General features: G+C 31.4%; 1 protein-coding gene across 2 annotated transcripts in view; it reads left to right on the forward strand.

Moving 5' to 3' along the window:
• LOC126749074 (brachyurin-like) overlaps window positions 1-15,263 on the forward strand; it is a 47,176-nt gene extending 31,913 nt beyond the window's left edge. For both annotated transcript variants that reach the window (XM_050458696.1, XM_050458704.1), the window contains exons 4-5: window positions 783-896; window positions 14,912-15,263. In XM_050458696.1, coding sequence (XP_050314653.1) covers window positions 783-896; window positions 14,912-15,195 — 398 coding nt within the window. In that variant the 3' untranslated portion in view covers window positions 15,196-15,263. The remainder of the gene's footprint in view (window positions 1-782; window positions 897-14,911) is intronic.
• Window positions 15,264-16,567: the final 1,304 nt, after the last annotated feature.

The raw sequence follows: 16,567 nt of genomic DNA on the forward strand, positions 1-16,567 counted from the left end.
TATTTGATTGCAGGTGTTAGTGTACTGCATTAATATTGGTGTTTAGGCCTCTGATGTTGCAGAAATTGATTTAGGATTTTTGATCCGCCTGATGGACCCCCCGACCAGCCTTTGCCCGGAGATCCGAATGGGAGGCGAGTTTACGTCCGGAAAGTTTTGGTCGTGAAAGTGCCATCATGCATTTACTTTTCTTCTCCATTTCCCCTTTGGAAACCGGACACATCGACATAGCGGCGAAACGTGAGTTCCATGGAACCACTTCACGCCGCCCAAGTCCTATGTGGTGGTATTGAACTGGGCGATGCAAGTGGACAACATCTACCACCAAAACTAGAGACCTTATATACATAATAGAGCTGGTTATGCATAAAATCGTCCCCTTTTGTAAGACCTGTCTATCTACTCCTCCTACTCCTTGCTTCTTGTTCATTTTTAGGAGGAAATTAAAAAATTTAGCATCGTATAGAGCACACATACTTTTAGATATAGGAAGGGGCCATATAAAACTTGCTCGGAGATAGAGGAGTAATATAAACATTAAAATATGTAATTTAAAGCAATAATAATGACATTCCTTAAAAAATTCACTCAATTCAAATAAAGTTACACTTAAAAATAAACAATTTTATATCATTTGAGCTAAATGTATTTGGTTAAAATATCTACCTCTTTCTCGTTCCTCACCTTATGAAGTGTATGTTAAACTTAAACTTGTATCATAGCCAGTAATTTTGAATAATTCACAGAGTATAGGATAATCAAATTTACCAATTTAATTTTAGGTTCAATATCTCCAGTCTTAAGATACGTTGACGCAACTGTAATTTCTAATAAGCAATGCGCTACTTACGAAGAATATCAGAAATATATAACCAATCGTCAACTATGTACTTCAGGTAAAGCAGTTTTTTATAATGATTTAGAAGTAACGATTTAATAATTAACAATTTTTAAGCCTAACCAATTATGGTGCCTGCCTTAGTCTTCTATATAAAAGGAGCCTTACTAAGAAGCAACAGGCTTAAAAATAGAAACGTATCATCCATTTTTCTCTAAGAGACCAAACGTTTCTATTTTTAAGCCTGTTGCTTCTTAGTAAGGCTCCTTTTATATAGAAGACTAAGGCAGGCACCATAATTGATTTTAAGGTCTAGAAAATAGTTTTTTGATTACAGTAGACAAATAAATAAGTTAACTGATACAAGTTTTTATAAATTAATAGGATTATAGTTTTAAGTAAAGTCTTAATAAGCATGACAATAATATTTCCTATAATCATAGCTTTCTAAGGATTCTAGATATTCTTTAAAGATTATTATCTTTTATTTCATTGCATTTATTTAGTACGTATATATTTTTTTTTACCTTAAATTTATTTTTCAGTATTACTCATTTCAAATTTTCATGATATTACAATAATTGTATGTAATATCAATAAGTGTATTATGTGTACTGGGTATTATTTTTATGTAAGCTTACTATAGATTATTATTTCTTAGATAACAAAGCTCCATAAACACCAATAGAACACTCGACTGAATGTCTCGGTGAGCTCATAAGAGCGGAAAATTTGAATTTTGATTATGCGCAAAATTTGAATTTTGATTATGCGCAAAATTTGAATTTTGCTCTACTACAACTGGCGCTTAAAATTAGTGGGCAATGTGTGGTTCTGCGGTACACTACAGTACGTAGATTAAAAATGTGTTCAATTGGGACTTCTTTATTAGGACATTTTTAACATACAGTCCTTTTATTTTAAAGCAAACTTGCCTTAAATACTTCTTAAAAAAAACACGTCAATCTAGATATTAGACGTTTTATATTTGATAAAGTTCTGTCGATCACCTCCTCACCTCTAGCTAATCTGACTTTAATATGTCAAATGGGAACTCCCATGGTCTGACACGTAATTTAAGCATTTTAAGCATTAAAATATCTGTTTAACAGTGCCAAAAAAATTAAATTGGTTGACGTACCAGCGAATAGTGAGCTAAAATGTCTGGTAATAATGAATATTTTATCGACGGCATACTTTAGTATGCCGTCTGGCTATCCTATAGTGTGATATATTATTTTAAGAAGACAATATTCGCGAGATAATAATAAATCTGTTTTGAAATTCCTCACAAATATTGGCAAGTATTTTTACTCTTAAATCTCTACATTCGCGAGTAATTCGATCCTTTAAATCATTAATAATATCAGATCGAACGGGCGATTCAATTGCACTACGCCTGCCAATCCATATCCCTGGAAACTATTCATTAAGACACTCTCGAACTGTCAAAGCGTGGTGCGGAGAACCTCCATCTTGTTGGAAATACAAATTATTCTCGTTTAGTATCCCAACACCAACTTTATCCACACAAAAATATTTGGACTCAGTGAACTGTTTAATATCATACATTTTTACTGTTAAATCGCTTCAAGTTGCGTCTTCTTTTTGGCGAAGTAAGATGAAAAATTGTCTGCCATTTAGTTTAATGTTTAATACTATGAGGGAACCATTTGTCTTACCAAAGTTTAAATTGATAAAATGTCTTTTATTTTCACACATTTTTGCTTACTATTCGCTTATACGTCAAACGTTTTTTCTTTCGGAATAGTTAGATAGGAGATCCGTTATTCCGTGTCACTGTATGTAATCTCCATATTTAATAAAAAATCCTCTGTTAATCACTTTTTCTATTTGCGTACTATAATTTCTGAAAGACAATACCCACTAATTAAATATGGTATTCTGGGATGGCCGATCGATAAGCTAGCAGAATGAAGCAAACCAGCAGGACAAATGAAAAAAACCTAGGTCAGTCTCTTTGGTGGCTGGGGACTACTTTGGCCAAGTATTAAGGGTCCTATTTATTCATTCCATCTTACCATCTGACTGCGTGTAGTTCTAGTTTTTTTTAATTTCAAGCTTCTTTAGATGTTCTGAAACAAGCCGGACTCAAAATTTTCATTCTTTTATTAAGGCGTCGGTGATGGTAGTGGCTTTTTTATTTGGTAGAAAGTGCGCCTGCGCCCATTTGCTGACTTAATATATCACGACCAGAATGTACTTATTCCCTCCTTCTGATTCGAGAAACAGACTAGCAACGTCAATAGCAATCATTCTAAGGGTATGATTGTGCCTAAATAGAGATTAAGAAAATAAGTGGTAACTTTTTCTGAAATTCAGGTCAGCTCTCTGGATATCGGGATTCTCCTCTTGGCCTTTTGTGAAATTTCCATTTTGCCAAGTATTAGCGATGATGATAGTTCTTAGTAACTTAGCATCTTTTTCCTCTACCCGCTGACAATATTAAAGTTCTCCGGACAGGAACTTTATGCTATGGCAAAGATCGACGATCATCTCTTCGCATCGACCTTCCTTAGTTTGACGGGAGTGGTACTAGCGCCTTCTGGAGAGTGTCCTTTTAAAAGACTTGCATTGTCACATTTCTCACACTCCAGCTTCCGGTCCTGGTAGCAACGTCCTCCAGTCGCCTCCCTAATCATGCACTTCACGGATTCCTTGAAAGTCGTCCTTTTCTGGGATTATTTCTGGGATGAAGCCAGACCCTTGTTCGTGTTCTTCGTATTCAAGGGCCCGTGTTAATGCATCTGCCAGCCTAGGTGGATGCGCTAGTAGTAAGTACTACCTGTTTTCATCATCGCGAAGTCCATCCAGGATAATCGACTACTTGGACTGCTTGGACTACCAAACGTTCCATGATTCTTTCCAAAAAATATAAGTATGCCAGTCAATCCAACCGTGCAATGACAGCTTCAAACTCTTGCAAAGACTTTCCTGACTAAGTGATTCTTGAAGAATCTTGTTCTTCTAGGGACATTCTTTACAGGATAGCAGCAAGATCTCCTCTCAAGCCCAACGCAAGCAGCCAGTTTCCTTGTTTTCCTCCATCTTTGCAGAATTTTGCAGTAAATGATTTTTGAAATCTTGACAATTGACCGATATTGCTTGCACCAGCAAAAATAAAGTTGTCCGGGTCAGCCTTTCTCAAGTAATGCTTTACGAAACCGCTCCTACAAAACCATTTTATTTTCCGTTAAATCGTCCTTTTATTTACGTCTCTTTTAAGTTCAGAAAAAAAAATTTAAGTCCACCAACTTTGGCATTTTTACACTCTTTAGTTCGATTTATTTCAGCTCACTATTATTTATTTTTCACCAATGTTTAGTTAACTGACGTCGAATTAACCTCCCACACCTGACATTAATGTATCGTTTTACCGTTCTTTAAAGTGTGAATTAAAATATTCGATGCACAAAAACAACCAAGTGATTTATTTACACACTTACACTACCAAAGTTTACCGAATAGAATACCAGTTGGGTCACTCCGGTCGACGTTCAAAATCCACCCCGCAGTTCCCCGTCGGCCCGGTACACAAGGTCTGGTGTACATTTATTTATCGATGTATACCACCGAACAATAACAAGATATTTCTTGTTATTGTTCGGTGTGTATACCAAGCGCGCTAAGCCGTAGCCGATCGAGAGTTCTAGCCGTGACACTGGTTTCGTGGCGTCAAAATTGAAGCCGAGATTTGGTGGCGCACGCCGTACAGTGGAACAACTAAGTGGAGATACCGCGGGACCTAATATTTTACATTTTACAAGATAATTTTTTTTTTATTATTACGTATTTTTAGGTATATGATAAACGTTTTAAATATTTTTTATTACTTATTTTATTGGAAAAATATACATAAACGGTGTTTCAAATTCGTCTACCCTCAAAATACGAAAATGGATAATTTACCCCAAAGTTGCACATTATTTACTTGTAAAAGAATATGCCATATAAAAAAATATATATTATATTTTATGTGATTTTGAAGATTATTGAAAAAAAAACAATTTTTAAAAAATTTATTCTTGACACTTTTGTGGGTTATCTTGGTTGCTATGGGAAAGTTTTGCATTGCTATATTACTTTTTCGTAAAAATGTTAATGCCGAAAACAAAACTAGGTAGGTACCTATGCCAAATTTATGTTGCTTATTTAAAAAATCGAAAATTTTAATGAATCCGAAGATAATCAAAAAAACCAAAAAAAAAATTTAAATCCATTTTAATTTTTTCTGAGCTTAAACAGGAATGCAGTAAGAGGTAGGCATTATTCTAAATAAAATTAAGATTCTAAAATGTAAGTTAAAAATAAAATTGTTAATTTACCCACCTAATTTAAATACCGAATTTTTATTCTTTTTAAAACTCAAAGCGAGTATCAAAATAGTTTGGTAGTTTAAAATTTTAAATGCCTAATCTTACTATAAACTACAATAATAACTGCAGTAAAATATTATTTCGAATCAACGCAAAATATGTGCCCTAACGCGGAATTTTTGCCATCGCGATGCGGTCGTCGCCTCGCATGATTTCGGCTTCTGTTGTGAGGTATCGATGGAAGCGGGGATAAGTGTCCAGGCTAGAACCGTTGATTGAATATTTGGGAAGATACGCAACCTTATGGGCTAAAACGTGACCGCAAATATGCGTGAAAAATAGATGGCGATTCTCTCCAGTATGCGCGAAAATAATTTCGTCCGTCGCTTCTCATTAGTAATCGGCCGATCATCCGAGTCGTGTGGGAGAGTTTTTGCACAGGTTCGTGTTTGCCGTATTGCAATTTGGTAGTTGTTAAAAATTTTTCTTAGATATCATAATCACAAATAGATAGATATATGTAAATGTGTTTAGTTTGTGAGACGATGGCTTCTTTAGGCAAAATTAATCAGTGTGCGTATATTAATTAAGACTTTGATTTATAACAACCTAATATGGGAATCTCAAAATCTTATTAGAAAATCTTTAAAAAAATCTAATTATAAACCTCACAGAAAATTATCTATTTTATCTACAAAAATCAATCCGAACTCTTAAAAATACTGTCTCTTCATGTCTATGAGAGCCATTTTCTCTTTTTCTTTTTTTTACTTTAAGAAAATTTTAAATCAATATATTATGTTTATGGTCTTTAGTGTTTTAAGTATTTTCAATAATTGTTTTCATGATGAAATTCATTCATGAAAAAGATAAAAATAAAGCCTAAAAAGCCTTTAAAGTTATTGAGAAACTGGTTATAGTACGAATGGTAGCTTTCCTAATTAAAAAAAATAACATATTAAATGAATGTCGAGTAATGTTTTCATTCCTGGAGAGATTATATTTGAGCTTGAAGAAGGTCACTTTGATGCAGCGGTATTCTGCGACTTCTCTAAACACTTTGACTGTGTCAACCATGGAATATTGCTCGGTAAGCTTTCTAGATATGGGTTTAGGGGAGTTGCTCTAGAATGGTTAAAATTTTATTTTGTTAGACAGAAAAAAGTTTGTTTGGCCAAATGGCAGTTTGTCTGAACTTTGTGTAGTAAGCAGGGTTCGTTTCTCGGTCCTATTTTATTTCTATTGTATATAAATGACCTGGGGTCGCTCCAGATAAGAGGATTCTTCACTATTTTTGCAGATGACACCACTATCTTATGGACAATAATAAAAGCACATTAACCTAGAACAATTTCTAAAGATTTATTAATGATTAAACAGTGGTTTGATGCTAATTTGATGTCTTTAAACATAGATAAGACTAAATTGTTAAGTTTTTATGCTCAGAGCAGTTCATGATTCACAACAAAGAATTGGAAGTGAATAATTTTAACAGATTTCTTGAAATTGTTATCGATCATAAACCTAAGTTTTATAGAGATATGTCAGGAGGCAAAAACTGGCTAGACGATGTTATGCTGTTAGAATGGTTTTAAATGAACTGAGATTGATATTTTTTCTGTCGAAAGTTGGAACTTACTTTCATACAAAAATACCTACAGTATGGAATAACATTTTGGAGTTGCATTAGTAAACGGCTTTTTGACTCGATGTTTGTTTTTAAAAAACAAGCCATTAAATATATGTGTCATAAATCTCCACAGGACATGCAGACCCCTATTTAAAGATACTTTCCTTGTGTTGCTTGTTTATTGTTGAGTCTGCTTGACTAATATACAAAAAATATAAATTGTATCTTCAAAATAATGGCTCCTTAAAACATTATAATATCAGAAAAAAATACAATATTCCAATGCCCATCCCGAAAAGTGAACTAAGAATTCTCTTATTTACTTGAGCATAAAAATTTTTAATCATTTTCCAAATGTCATAAAAGTCTCCTCGCTTTAAAAAGTCCTTAACGAAACTTCTTAAAAGCAAATATTTTTATAGCATTAGAATTTTTTGAAGATAGTTAGGAATAGGCCAATAGTATATAATTAGTTTTTAGTAAAGATGTAAAGGTTAGAATTTGTGATGTTACTCTAAAAAAATTTTAAGTCGTCTTGCTTTGAAATTGAAAATACATTTTGTGTTTATACTAGTATGTTGAACCCACTATTGTGTATTGTTTTTAAATTATGTGTTAGTAATATGTCGATTAATGTGCCTATTTTATATCATAAAAGTACCATGTCAACAAGTAGGTACCATGTATTTATGAATAAAGTATGTTTTGAATTTTTTGAAATTCGAAATTGTATTTAAAAGAGAGAGAGGTATATAATATTTAATAGGGATGATTCCAACTACTAGCTAGAAATTACCTCGTTGATAAAGTAATTAAAAGGGTTATTCAAAACTGCAAGTGGCCAACATGGCGTCGACAAGAAGAAACAAAGTTGATTATGACTCTCTAAAGAAGGAACGTCGTATTTAAAAGTTAAAGATGTTAACTTGTAAATAAGAGAAAGTGTTTACAACAATGTATAAATGATTTTATTTTATATTTTCAAATAACGCCAGAAAAAAATAAAAAAACCATTTTGCCAAATTTCACCTTTTTCCTGAATATTAGGAAGTATTTAGCATTTTTCCAATGTTTAGATTGCATTTATTCAATCATTGCATTTATATTGCGCAACTTTCGCCTAATTAAACCATTTACTGCTCATCCTTATTTTGGACATCCTGTATAATCGCGATGAGACCCTTCATACTGTTAAACAAAATATTTGTTTTTTTTCTTATTAACTTTTTCTAGTTTTAAGAATTAGTAATTAAGTGTTTGCCTGTATTGCAAATTAAAATGTGGCCTATTTTCTATATTTTATAGTGTTGTTACACCCTTATTCAAAACCTTTTAAATTTTGCGATTTTATTTTTATATTAATTTCAGTTAAAGGTATCTATTTTTCAATATTTTTGTCCAAAAAAAGTGTACTTCACAGATCTCACTACCCTACACAGTTTTTGAGATATTGGCTGGTTTCACAAACCCGTATTGTCAAAAATCACATTACGGGCTACTTTTTGCAATAAATTATTCACTCTAAAAAACTATAGTATCGTATATAGATATTAAATCTTTAATTATTTAATTTACTCTTTATATTTACGTGAAACCTACCTATATCATCACCTTTATTTAATATTTTTGTTAATTTTCTAATTAATAAATAAAAGCTTATTGAATTTTTCTTTTGTTTTTATTTATTTATTTTTGTCTCAAAAAAGGATTTTGGTAAGTAATTTATTATTTGTTAATAAAATTTAAGTTGTAAGAGATAGCACCTTCCAATACATTACTTGACCACCACATTTATCTAGTTATTTATGCGAGATCACAGCGCATTTAAATATCGGCAATAACAAAATAAATAAAAGCGCTGTTATCATCATCGCCCTTGTCTTAAAAAAATAACAAAACGGCCGGGCGCCCAAAGATTCCCGCGTCGTTAAACTGCAAATGGTCAATATAGCGCCGACAAAGAAAAACAAAGTTGATGATGGCTCTTTAAAGACAGAACGTCATATTTTAGGGTAGGTAGGTGTCATCGTATAGGCGAGAAAAAGTGGTCACAATAATTTATTCATTTAATAAATACTTTTGTCATATATTTTGAAATAACGCCAGAAAAAAAAATAAAATGATTTTGCCAAATTTCAGTTTTTTGCAAAATTTAGGAAGTATTTAGATTTTATTATAAAAGGACACTATATTGCTCAACTTTCCTCTAATTGACCACCTCTATTGACGTCCTGTATAACCGTGATGCGGGGTCTTTAAACAAAATGTTTTTTTTTGTTACTAGGTATCTTTTTATAGTTTTAAGTATAGTTGTAACAACTGGTAATTGAGAATTTTCCTGTGTCGCTTAAAACTTAAAATGTGGCCTATTTTCTATTTCTATTAACATCCTCACTCACAACCCCTTTCTTTACAGATCTCACTAGGCTGCACAATTTTTCAGATATTGAATCACATGACAAAATGGGTTACTTTTTACAAAAAATTATTAATCAAGAAGTTATATTACCATCGGTATTAAGTCTTATGAATTATTTAAATTATTCTTTATAATATTTACGTGAAACCTACTTATATCTTAAAATTTGTTCCACATATTTTTTGTATATTAGTTTTTAGTTAATTAAGTGCAACGGGCTTTTTATTTAAAAACTTGACCCTCTTGAACACAAAATGAAGGAAACATAATGTTTGTTGAAATTATAACTTGTATTAAACTTTTTTGGTAATTTTGTAAAAATAGCTTTTTATATATATTTTTGTATAAATTTTTGTCTCAAAAACATATTTTGGTAAGTAATTATTTGTTTATAAAATTTAACTTTTAAGAAATTTCAATATGCCTCCACCCTTAAGTATATCACTTATCACTTGACCACTACATAAATGACACTGTGTTGTATGTTCAAAAAAAATAATAAAAACATAGTTGGCAGCATCATCCCATATCTTAAAAAAATATCCAACACGGCCGCGTAACCGGAGATTCCATCGTCGTTGAAAACCTGACTCAAAGAAGCCAAAAGCCAGGTCCACGCAGCTAAAATAAATCGTTCCTAGATTTGACGCTTTGCGGCAGCACCACACGGTGCACGAAACTGAACGGCAATCCGATAGTCGACCGGGTACACTTTTTAACACAGGATTGCGTATCTTCCCAAATATTCAATCAACGCTAGAACTATATGTCATCTTGTTTTAAAGGATTTTTATATAGGCCTCCCCAGACTCGGTAAATTAAAACTAGCAACTCTTCGTTTAAAATATTTCTTAAAATATTAAATCGATAAGTAGGTTTACGGATATTTTCTGTCAATTTTATAATGTGGAGGTCCTACTTTAAATGTTTGTCAAATATTATACCCAGATATCAATTGATGTCAATTGACTGAAGTTTAATTCTATGAAAGGTAAGGTGATTAGCAGCAGTAATTGAAAATACAATATAGTTGGTTTTTTTAAATATTTACACTTAATTTAAACGAATCTAACCAGTTTTTAAGTACCTCTAATTCAAGCTATATAGTTTTTTTGTGTCATCCCAAGAAGTCCCAACCGTAAAAACATCGCAACCATATCATCTGCACATGATATCAGTGATCCATTATGAATGTTGAGATTAGTCAGAGCATTAATGTATGTAATAAAAAGTATAGACCCAATAACTGTCGGAATGATAATTCTTGTGGAATTCTAATTTTTATGTGTAAAGATTTACTAAGTTCATTATATTATTATATTTTTTAAAACTGTTCTCGGCCCTTCAAGTAACTAGCAAAGACCCTTAGTAAAACCTAAAGTTTCTAGCAAAAGCCTTTGCTAGGTCCAAAAACCCTGCGAAACACTTTCTATCGGTATCTAAAGTCTGATTGACTTGCGTAGTTAGTTCACAGACAGCATCAGATGTACTGAGCCCCCCAATAAAAGTGAACTGATTTTGTGATAATAAATTATTTATTTGTAAATAGTCGACAAGTCTACCCTTCAAATATTTCTCGAATAGCTTGGCAAAATTATAAATTATGCTTATAGGGCGATAGTTACCTATTTCACACTTGTCACCTGATTTGTAGATGGCAGTGAATATTGATATTTTAAATGGAGTAGGTACTATTCCTGTTTTAAATATTAAATTTATTATATGAACTAGTGGTTCAATAAGATAATTATGAAAATCTTTTATGAATTTTGTCGTAATACTATCTAATTCAGGGGCGAAGTTTAAAAAAATAAATATGTGTTTAATTAATTAATTTGTACTAGTTGGCCTTAGGAACGAATTGAAGATGCACTGCTGTTAATAACTTTTAATTGTTTGTTTGCTTTTTTATTCGATTTAGCATATTTACTCTATCATTTATAAAATGTTGATTACAATAATTTGCGATGTCTTTGTTATTTAAAAAGTCTTTATTATTATTTTTTATTTTTATTAGGTCTTTACCCTTTGTAGTAGTTTGATTTGTAGCTTCATTTATAAGTTTATATATCTTGCGCATATCATTTTTAGATTCATTAAGTTTTGCTCTATAATAGAAGTTTTTACATTTATTTATTATTTTATTTAAAGAATTTCTGTATACATACTTAATATTTTTGTTCTTTCTCCAAACTATATTAATATTAATTTTAACCTATAATATTATTATTTTTTGTTCATTTTGTCCCTATGCTTTATTGAGCAAACAATAGCAGAAGTTGTCCAAGTTTTTATTTTTTGTTTTATTATCTTAGACTCTTCAGAGCTTTCTATAATATTTTCGATAATGTTATAGAATTTTCTTGTACCAGTTTCGACATCATCAATATTTAAAACACTATCTTTCTAATTTTGATTGCTGAGAAAGTTTTTTGGTTTCTCAGTATTTAGGTTTTTTATGGTTTTAAAATTATTATTATTTGAAACCTTACCTGGTTCATCATCTTCCTTACTACAGTTAAGTATAACAGGGAAGTGATCAACAATTAATTGTATGTATTAAGTATTGACTGACTAGTTTTACGTCTGCAGTTATAAGAAGTACTTACCGGCAACGTTGCCGTAGTAACAAAAGTGCCAATACTAAATGTTTTGATAGCTATAGAATAAACCATTATCGTACAGCCGCGTAACAACGATTATTTACTTTTGTCGCCATTCAAATGTAGATAATTTACTGGATTATGTTAAAAAGTCGTATTTTTTAAAAAAATACATTAAACGAATTTCTTTTAAAATTTCAAATAAATATTGTGGAATAATATGTGTTCACAATTCCTCGACGTAAGTATAGATATTTTTGGTTTGCCTATACATTTACAGTACAGCCAACTGACTATATAAATTTTCATTTTCCCGCCCTTGATTCTCTTGGCAACACAAAATAGTGATCTGGGTCATTGTCACACTTTGATTTTGTTATTTGTTTCTTGTCATTTAATTAAAAAATGTGTTTTCTTAAGCTTTAAATTCTTAACTCACGTATAAAAAAAATATTTTTTTTGATTTTTTACAGAAATATTTATAAGTAGAGTAAATATAGATTTGCAAATGGATTTTTGACATATTTTCTTGTAGTTCAAGAAAATATGTCAAGCCGGAAAATATATAGAAGTTATGCTTGATGCCGTGATCCAAATGTATTTGCTATAAGTGGTTAGTGGTTGTAGTTTGTTAACATAATTTTGTGTGACAAATATATATAATATTAAGATTATATTATATATGATTTTTTTTTATATTGAATCTTAATAAAGAGTGCAGTGATTTTCAAAAGTTTGGCAAGAAAATACAATAGAGACAAACTGTGTACAAATGTAAATCGTATTGATTTTAATGGAGCGGCAACACATTTAGAGCAACCTAAGAGCTAAACACAATAAAAAGATTATTAGTAGAGGCATCTAGAACACTAGATACGAAGACAATGAAAAATAAGAGAAGTGAGGATAGTTCCAATTATTGTGTCAATAACATGGTTAATACCAAAGAGCCTGATCGAAAACATAAAACTGTTCAACCTTAAGGAAAGCATCTATAAGCTTATAAGCTAATGCAGAAGTCGGCGCTATTATTAACAACCCGAATCGTTAGAAAGTTCATTGTAAACGCAGATAACGTCAACTATTTTAAGAATCATCCAAAAATAATAATAATAATAATTATAATAATAACCCATTTAGAATTTGGTCTCAATAAGTGCAAAACCTTATACATCAAGAAGGGTGTCATTGTGGGTGGAGACGTTAAGCTCTCAAACGGTAACATAATTCAGGCTAAATATTTGGGATTCCAACAAGTCAGACTGCTCGAAGATAAACAAGTTAAAACCAGAATTAATGATCAGTATACACAACGGTTAAGGTTCTTACTTAAACCCGAATTAAATGCAGGTAATCTGATTCAGGCAATTAACATCTATGCAATACCTGTATTGACTTATTCATTTGGGATTCTAAAACGGATTTGGAAGAAATTCAAGGCTCACACGCACCATTATGACCAAATGTCATTATGTCACCACCCAAAATCATCAATACTCCGAATGACGTTGGCGAGAAGACAGGGAGGATGAGGTCAAGTCGATGTTAGCAATCTACATTCCCGACAAGTAAGTATTTTACGAGAGTTTTTCTACATCAAAGCTCGAACCTCAAGCCTCTATAATACCATTGTGAAGGTAGACAAGAACTATACGCCTCTTAACCTCACTTCGCCTGAACTAATGGCTGAATTAAATCGGATATTACAAAGATGGAGGAATGGGCTCAAAAAGAGTTACATGGTCGACACTCGACACTGTCACGACCTTAACCAGCTTCATATCGATAAGGAGGCATCTAACAGGTGGTTCTCCCGAGGCGAACTCTTTCCTGAGACAGAAGGGTTTATGATGGCAATTCAAGATCAAGTCATCAATACTAACAACTAAAAGAAATTTATCATTAGGGATCCAAACACCGAGTCGGACAAATGCAGGAAATGTCACCAAGTATCGGAAAAAATCCAGCACATAACATCTAGGTGCAGCTTGTTGGCAAATACCGATTATCTTTATCGACATAACCAGGTCTGCAACATCATCCATCAAAAGTTGGCCAACAAGTATGAACTTATTAATAGTTACACTCCATACTATAAGTATCAACCCCAGAAGGTACTTGAGAACGACAACTTTAAACTTTTCTACGACAGGCCCATTATTACCGACAGACCGGTGAGGAACAACAGTCCTGATATAGTGGGGGTGGATACACAAAATCAAATTTGCTACAATAAACTGAATTACATCAAATTTACAAAACAACATTACTGTCCACAATATAAAATAAATTGTTTAAACTTTTTCTTAAACTGCTATCGTGAACCTATTTGAAGATTGAAGAGTTCGAGAGTAAATCATGGTTTAAACAAAATACTTAAAATAAATTTTTCGCTTAAAAATAAAACCGAGTATTAATTATTTATGGAAAAATCACTCATATAATAAGTGGATCTTCCATCCTTATCCATTCCAAACTTAGATACTGCATATATTATAGCCCTTTTATTCAGCAAATGAGCCAAAAATTAGGCAAGGCTAAAAAATTATATATTTTTTTTTCAATATTTAGGATTCTGCAGCTGTCAAAATTACAGATACCAAGAGACAAATTGTCTCTTTAAATTTGTGATTGAAGTCATTTTCCCCGCAGCGTAAGTTTTCATTCGTCATTTGAAAACTATGCCGAAATCTGGTTGGAAATTACTTTGAGCATTTGCTTTGATGTAGAGTAGCTTTTCAATTTTAACCAAAACTCCAAACAGATCTGTATGTACTTGGTGCAACAATAACAGATTATCTCTGAATATTGCCAAGTGTTAAGATATGTCATTCTTATTAAAAACAAATCCTATACTGTACAACTACTCTATAAATAATGTAAGATTATCTATGCCAAACTCGATATAAAATCGATAACAGGGTTGTTTTGAGTCTTTTTACTTGAACTATTGTTTATCTAATAAAATTGACCCCGCAATTGTTTTATTTTAAATATTTCAATTATTTAAAATATATTACACTTTTTTTAGGATTGTTGTATGTTATGTGAATTTGTAATCAACACATTTTAATTATCTTTTAGGAGAAGATGCCGTCGGTTCTTGCGAAGGTGATTCTGGAGGCCCTTTAGTAATAAATGGTATATTAGTAGCCCTCGTCTCATTTGGTGTAGACGACTGCATAGCTGAATATCCCTCTATCTTTATTAAAGTTGCGTCTTTTATTGATTGGATAGAAAACCACGTAAATTCAAATAAAAATATGAGAACTGAAGAGTTAGAAAACTGTAAAGCAATAAGTTTCCATACAAAATTTGTTTATTACATTAAATTTACTTTTCTAATTTATTTATCTAAATATTTATAATGATTTATTAAAAAAAAGTATTGGGTGTTTTTCTTATTAAAAAATGCTCATAAAGATCTTAACCTGAATTTTTTGTTTTCTCTGAACTTATTGTAAATTTGACGTACTTATTTATCAATTTCTATTCCTTTTAGTTTATCATAGAAGTGCTGTGTTAAAATAAACTGCTCCACAGGAGTTAGGGATATCAATTGGCAAAAAATAGATAGAAATTCTAATTTTTTTTCTATTTCTAAAAAAAAACAACTATTTTTCATGTGACCATAAACTTAATTTCTTATAACTAGGAAAAAATTATTAAAAATAAAATAAAATTCTTATTTTTAGTTATTTATGTGCATCAATAACAGCTTGTCAACATCCCTGCATGCGGTCAATTCATAAGAATGGCGTATTTAAATATTGCATATAACGGAGTAACTACATCAGCTTGATTAGAACCTCAATGCTGATTCTCAACTCTAGCTTGAGTGCCTTGAAGCCTGTGTCCAAATTGTCAACTTCTCATTTAATTTGCTTTGATATTGTGGAGCCCGTACCGAACATTTAAAAACCTTTATACGTGTACTGCATCTTGAAATTTACGACTTCGATTGTGTTTTCAAGTGAAATTGTGCTGACCATTTTAAACGTATCTTTGGCAGAATGAATGTAATATAGAATAACTCTTTCCGCTATGTAAAGACTAATAGACCTGTTTAGAGTAAGTCTGTACTATAAGAAATTTGTATTTGTTGCTGACTTCAATCCTTGATCCTCAATGAATTTCCATTGATAAGCGAGGTATAATCACTAGAATATAGTTTTAATTATGTTCATGAGATTATTAATCTGTTCGAGCTAGTATGCAAAGACCTCAACCTTTTGTTGGATGAGAAATCTTGGAGTTTATGTAGTTAATATATGGAAGAGATTGTTAAGCATTTCTGTAAGAATTTCATTTCAAAGTTGTAGTAAAACGGTCCTAAGCTCAGTCATTATTTCGACAGCGGGTCCGTGTTTATCTAGCCTTCGCTGCAACGTATTAATGTTTCTTTTATGTAGACTTTATGCCAGTTATATAAATACTATAGTTTTTACTGTACGATAATAATAAGTACATAAAAAACACTATTAAAATAAATTGATTATATATATATATATATATATATATATATATATATATATATATATATATTATATTATATATATATATATATTTTTATATTATATATATATATATAGATATAGATTGATTTGTAATATACATGTACACGTAATTACAAATCAATCTATATCTATCACATACACGTAAATGTTCTTTACGTGTACAAAAATTAAAACAACAAAAAACAAAAACCACGACACAGTTAAAATCCGTTAAAAAATTTTT

Source organism: Anthonomus grandis, chromosome 2 (genome assembly GCF_022605725.1).
Source record: "Anthonomus grandis grandis chromosome 2, icAntGran1.3, whole genome shotgun sequence".
In the NCBI taxonomy this organism is placed as follows: Eukaryota; Metazoa; Arthropoda; class Insecta; order Coleoptera; family Curculionidae; genus Anthonomus; species Anthonomus grandis.